Source organism: Pteropus alecto, unplaced genomic scaffold (genome assembly GCF_000325575.1).
Source record: "Pteropus alecto unplaced genomic scaffold, ASM32557v1 scaffold94, whole genome shotgun sequence".
Taxonomy (NCBI): Eukaryota; Metazoa; Chordata; class Mammalia; order Chiroptera; family Pteropodidae; genus Pteropus; species Pteropus alecto.
The window spans coordinates 14124248-14130899 of NW_006437736.1; the positions used below are offsets into that span (position 1 = coordinate 14124248).

Genomic DNA, 6652 nt, shown 5'->3' on the forward strand with positions numbered 1-6652 from the left:
CTCAATCTCATTAACTTTCCTCTCTTCCTTCCTCATATAGGATCAGTTTAATGGGATGAGCTTTGTCTGTATTGGGGCTATCTTGGTCTACGTGGCCTTCTTTGAAATTGGCCCAGGCCCCATTCCCTGGTTTATTGTGGCCGAACTCTTCAGCCAGGGACCCCGCCCGGCTGCAATGGCTGTGGCTGGTTGTTCCAACTGGACCTCCAACTTTTTGGTCGGGCTCCTCTTCCCCTCAGCTGCGGTAAGCAAATTAAAGCAAAATGACTCACCTAGCACATCTCGAAATCAGCCCTCGTAAGCCAACATGTTTATGATATGATTACTGATACCATTTAAGATGAGATCTCAAGGGCTTCAACCCAGTTTTTTTTCCCTTCATTTTTAATGATACAGGAAAAAAAAAAAAAAGGAATGATAGAAAAGGTTGAAGCAAGAGGGTAAAACGGAGAACTTTTAAAATGCCACTCGTCTGAGAGGATACAGGCATAGTTTTACCGAGAAAAACGGAATGATAGTGATAAACCTCAAAGGATTCCAAACCAATACATAAAATTCATCATTCGAACTAGCATTATGGCTTCATGGTCTTAAAGGCTCACTGTGCATAGGATGTTAATGAATGAGGTGGGTCCTACTATAAAATGACCTGGAGCTGATTTATTAAATAAAGGAACTTGCAATATACATTTAGAATGCATTTCCTATTTCTCTGAGTCTTTCCTAATCTAGATTTTAAAAATAATAATCAAAAATCATAAAATACTCAATAGGTATTTGGAAGCAGCTAACTTCAATGAACAGGAAAAGGAATGACATAAAATGACAGAACTCCAGAAAGTTAGCAATAGAATCATGAATGAGTCTCTGAAGAAACCTTCCTGTTTTCATTAAATATGAAAGGGCGATAGCTTGAAGTCTATTGGAAATACAAATGTGAGGGAAACAAGTTTGTCAGTGACCAGATTTTTATATCAACACTTTTTTTTTTGTATCCTTTCATAGTTCTACTTAGGACCCTACGTTTTTATTGTCTTCGCCGCCTTCCTTGTGATCTTCTTGGTCTTCACCTTCTTCAAAGTCCCTGAGACTCGTGGCAGGACTTTTGAGGAAATCACACGAGCCTTTGAAGGGCAGGCACAGGCAGCTAATAATAGAGCTGAGAAAGGCCCGGTTATGGAGATGAACAGCATCCAGCCTGTTAAGGAGACCGACACCAATGTTTAAGCCATGCCTCCGTCCCACCTCCCTCCCAGCGTGAAAAAGCAACCTCTTCCCATCGAGGGAGAGGCCTCATCAGGTTGTAACCCAGGACTGTTTCTGAATGCTGCTACTTGATTCTTCTCTCATCCCCACACTCCATGAGCACTCAGAGGAACCCAATGCTGGGGTTAGTTGTATCTTCAATGGCTTTTTAAACATTTCATTTCCTGGACATCCTCTTCTGTTTAGGAGAGACCAAGTGAACCTACTACCTTCTTCATTTCAGGAAGGATTGGCTACTTGGCGTTTGACGACTTGGCCAGCTCTTCCTCCCTTAAGTTCTAATATGGTTTCATGAGGGCAAATAGGGGAGTGAGAATAAGGGAGCAGTTCCCCAACCTCAGACTCACCAGGAAACAGACATGCGTAAGAGTGTGGAAGGCAGAGAAGGATTATATAAGAGCACCTTCCTCACTTTTATACAGCTCTGCAGAGCAAATTAACTTGAGTTTTATTTATTTTATCTTCTGGTTATATTGCATAAATATTTATTTTTTTAAGTAAAGTAATTTTACCAAATAATGAAAACAGAAGGAAATTGAGGTTAGAGGGAGGTGCTTAAAGAGTTTATAGTGTGGAAGATTTGATACTGGAGAGGTTATGGTTTAATAAGAAGAGAAGAATTTAGACAGAAATGTGTTATTGGCGGGTGTATGATGTGGTGTGTGAGGTTTGTATGTTGCCTCTTAATAATTTGTCCTTCGGACGGAAACTCTCAAGTTCAATTTCTCAGAAAAGTCATGTGCCTGTATAAAGAAGCTATTGGTTTCCTTTGGAACTTTTTTCTTTGTTTAAGATTATATGTAGTATTACTTGAAATCTAGGATTATTACTAAGATGGGCATTGTAGTTAGTGGTGGTTGATGGGTTCTAATTTTGGATAGAGTCCAGGAAAGGGAAGATTATTTGTAGAAATCAATCCTCTTTTTCCCTCACTGGACCAAACAACTAATTCCTCTTATAGTGGACTCAATTTTTTTTTTTTTTTTTTTTTAAGTGCTCCTACCATCCATCTGGTGGGAGAGACCTCTAAATGAGCAACCTAAAATATTGGTTCTTGGTAAAGGTTTGGTATTTCTCCGTTTTGTTATTTAGGAGATTTTTAGATATTGATTTTTATTTTGTTTTAAGCTATAGCTAAAAGAATTCAGAGGAGAGTGTTCATAGCTAACTTGGAATTTGTAACCTCAGCCCTGGGAGAGGATTTTTCTCAAATGATGATTATCTAGTTGGAGTGTGTTTGTTGCTTTAGGGTCAGCGCATGCCTGTTTTTGTCTGTTACCATGTTATCATAGTATTATGTCAAGTGTCCTTAAGGCACTTGAATCTTTCCCATAAACCACATTTGAGGTAGTATGAGTAAATGTGCAGTGTACCCCACACTTGAGAGAATGTATGAATGAATGTATGTGCACTGTCACTTTGCTCTGAGTGGAAGTAGTTTATTGGTAACTTATTTCCTCTATGTCCCTACAGTCCCTTTTGGGATAGAATGTGTTAAAGCTCAGCCCTCTGTATATAAGCAACACTGCCTCTGCTGGGTGGAATTTGCATCTGTGGCTTTGTTTCTAACCTGGAGAGGACTTCGCTTCACTCTGGACTTGGTCAATGAGGGTAGGAATGAGTGTGAAATCAGGACATGTGGCCTCCTGGGGGTGCTAGAGGTAGAGGCATGGGGGAGAAGAAGGCATTCTTTTAAGAGGATAAGAAACACACTGAAGACTTGTAACTCTGGAACTTTTCAGAGAGTTAGATGAGATGGAAGTATTTACACTTGCCACAGGTCACAGACACCTCCACAGTCTAGTTTCCCAGTATTTTTATACATGAGATTGTACCCCAGTGACACTTACCCTCTATTCCCTTTGTCATAAGTTGCTTGATCTCCCTTTCCCTCCTTGGTGCTTATATATTTCAGGCCCTTTAGCCAAACCTTTGCCTATGACAGACAGTATTTCGGTTCTTACCATTCCCTCTGGTCGTTGAGCCTTTGGACAAAAACTCACAGAGCTGTGGCATGGGGCTTTGCTGGGACAGGTGATTTTTCTCTAACTGCACCTCTACTTTTGGCTTTTCAAAAATTGTGGGTTGGCAGTAATGCACTGTGGAAGTTTTCCCATTTCTCAGTGACCAGATTGTGAATATTTCCAAATAGATTTTCTATTATTGTTACTGTGGTTCTTTGTTTTGAAATAAAAATTCTGAATGTACATGTTATATCCCAAGCTTGGTTTTATTGTTTTGTTTTGTTTTTGTCCTTCCTCTAAAAACAAAATCCACTTTAAATTCTGGTTTGACCACTCAGAAACTCGAGTACGTTTCTTATAAAAGAGTCTCGTGTATATGAAAGTAGCAATACTTGTTTACTGTGCAGATGAAATGAAAATACCTTAGTGCCTTGCTTTGCATAGTTAATAAATTATGTTGCCTTTCTTTCCCCAGTGAGAATTATTTTTCTCTTATGTTCTTTCTTTCTTCATTTTTCCTAGTCTTTGATCTCTAAAATTCATCCTACATTGGTGTCAAGGCATCCATGTGACTTTTATATCACTATCTTACTAAAATCTTTCAATAGCTTTTCATCAACTACAGAAAAAAACTTTGGCCCCCTGGTGGTTCGCACACCCCTTTTCAGTTTGATTTCCCATTTCTTAGCTCCCATTTTTATATAAGAAAACACCTTACGTTAGTTGGGGCAGTCATTAACACCTCTATGCCTTCATTTATGAAGTTCTGACGCTCCCTTCCCTATGTTTCTGTTTACTTACTAAAGATATTTGAATGGCTGGCTACTTTTTATTTGTAATCAGCTCAGGCATGAGTTCGCTACAACCTTCCTCACTCCCAACATAATCCTTACACTGTGGTACTCCGTATATTAGAAGGAATGAAGAAATGAACCGCCTCTCACTATCCCAAAAGAGTATACTATGTTCTCCACAATTCTGGTTTTCTTCGCTCCCTTTTCCCACCTTGCTTCCTTATAATTCATTCTCCAGGTAACCAGAGAGATATTTTAAAAATCAGATCATGTCACTCTCAGCTTAAAGCCTTCCATTTACATCTTGTCACACTTAAAATAGTATCCAGACTCCTTTACCATAGCTTATAAATTGGGTGACCATTAAGTCCCAGTTTACTCCTATTACTCTGGTGTAACTTTTAGTATACTGCTTTTCTTCATTTTCAAAACTGCCCTGACATTGTTATGGTTATCCTACCTAGAAGGTTTGCTGCTTCAACTTCATCACTTGTTCTCTCCTTACTCACTGAAGTCTAGCCCCACTGGTCTTTTCTAGTTCTCATACACCTCAAGTTCATTATCACTTAGGGTTTATTTACACTTGTCCCCTTGTGCTTGGAATATCCTGCCTCAAAATTTCACATAGCTGAGTATCTTGTGAGTTAGGTCTTAGTCAACCTCTGAAGGATATAAGGTCCATAAAAGCAAGTGCCTCATTTGTCTTGTTCATTCCTAGAACACTGTATGACGTGTAATTGGTGTTTATTAAGCATATCAGTCTGGCTCCTATTAGAAGACAAATCACACATTGATTTAAACAAGGAACATTTAATATAGAGATTATAAAGCCCAATTAAGAGTAAGTAAAATATAAAAGACGTAAGGGAACTGGTAGAGCTGAGAAGAATATCCCAGGAAAGACAAACTTGGAAGGCAGGCCACCTCTCCAATGCTGAGGTTCAGATCTTATTAGGAAAGGCATAGTTGCAGTCCACTAGATAATTTGCCTGGACTGCATTAGCCAGAGCTGGAGGGCATTCCCCAGGTAAGCAAGAGACAAGTATTAAGGTGAGCTGCAACTGGTAGTCAGATGGATTGAACGTTCAGAGGGAGTCAGGGCACCAATATGGGTGAGAGGCCTGGGGCCTTGTTCAAAGTGATTGCCAGACCTGGGTTGGGGCTGTGAAATGGCTGGGGGAGTTTGCATTCTGGGTGAATGGCCGCGGCAGGGTACTACCAAATGTTCTGTCACCTTCACTGCTGACCCATGGTGTAGCCACTGGAACCACCAGCAGGAGACATCCCCTTTCTCTTACAATTTCCAGCACTATCCACTGAGAAAACTGCATTGTGCTTAATATTCTAAAGAAGAAACGATTTAAAGGAATTCTATCCATTACCACCAAGCAGGTATTGAAGGGTGAATTTGGAGCTGAGAGGCAATAAATTGATAACTGGCACAATGATTATTAGATGGCTGGCTGGATGAAGTCCGGGGTTGAAAAGATTTCCCTCTTTCCACACCTCCCAAAGCCACCTGGACTTGAAATAAAATTCAAGTTGAAACGTGTACCCCCACTTTTTTTTGAATCAAAAGTGTTTGCTGCAGAAATTTGGCCGAAGTTCCAACTGGATGGTTCCCTCAGAGTTTGGGCCGGCAACCCCCGACCAAGGCTACGAAAGTTTGACAAGGGAAAGGCAGAGGGGCTGCCTCAGCCTGCAGCCTCAGAGCTGCCTGATGATGGGGACCAGGCTGCAGGTGAGGCCTGATGAGCCGACCAGCTCTGCCTCTACGTTCTGGATCTTCACCACGACGTCCCTTCGTCACCATGGAGAAGCTCTTGGGTGTCAGTTTCCAAAGAGTGGCACCAAGGAATCATCCAACAACAAAGCTGTGTCCTTAATCCGGGCGATGGTCGCAGCGACACCAATGAAGGCGGCCACCTTTCTCCTGCCGGTCGTCGCTCTCTGCGGTACCAGTACCCCGAACTCGGCCGCAGCCACGAGTGAGCACAGAGCGCACAGTCCGGGAGCGCACATCGGGACATCCCAGGCGTGGCCCTGCGGCTGCAACTGCCCACTTCCCCAGCCGGGTGGTCGCTGGAGGCCGGGCCTGGCTGCAGATGAAACCGCAGACCCTGCCAGAAACCCGGTTTGGCGGGGGTGGGTCTCCCGCGAGTAGCCCTTACTGCGCAGGCGTGGGTGGCTGGAGAACTCTGTCATCAGGTTTTGTTCAAGATTATGAAAGCCATTTCTGGCTCTAACCTGGGATATACTTGGAACCCAGCAAACCTTCAAGTGCCAATATTTTCCGCTTTTCTTGTTCTGAAGTGTATTTACCCTTCCTGGATTGCTCTAGGCTTTGTGATTTAATTGATAGGATTGAATCATCTGAGTTAGGATAGATTTCAGAGATTAAACTCAAATCTCTCTCTTTCTCTCTCTCTCTCTCTTTTAATGAGGAAATCGAGTCAAAATGAATGAATTGGCAAACTGAAAATGGCACCCTTGGCTTTGACTAAATGCTCAAGGATTGGAGTAAAGTAGCCAACAAGCTATAAAGGCACCACTTTCTACACGCTTCTACCAAAACGTTTTATTATTAAACCTTTAATCTTTATCGATCCTGCACTTTATGTTTGCATT

The 6652-nt window shown here is 41.8% G+C and overlaps 1 protein-coding gene across 4 annotated transcripts in view; it reads left to right on the plus strand.

Annotated features, from left to right (window-relative positions):
• The window catches only part of SLC2A3 (solute carrier family 2 member 3), a 27550-nt gene extending 24062 nt beyond the window's left edge, over positions 1–3488 (plus strand). For all 4 annotated transcript variants that reach the window (XM_025048756.1, XM_015591573.2, XM_025048755.1 and 1 more), the window contains 2 exons: positions 41–244; positions 1006–3488. In XM_025048756.1, the coding sequence (XP_024904524.1) occupies positions 41–244; positions 1006–1227 (426 nt within the window). In that variant the 3' untranslated portion in view covers positions 1228–3488. The remainder of the gene's footprint in view (positions 1–40; positions 245–1005) is intronic.
• Positions 3489–6652: the final 3164 nt, after the last annotated feature.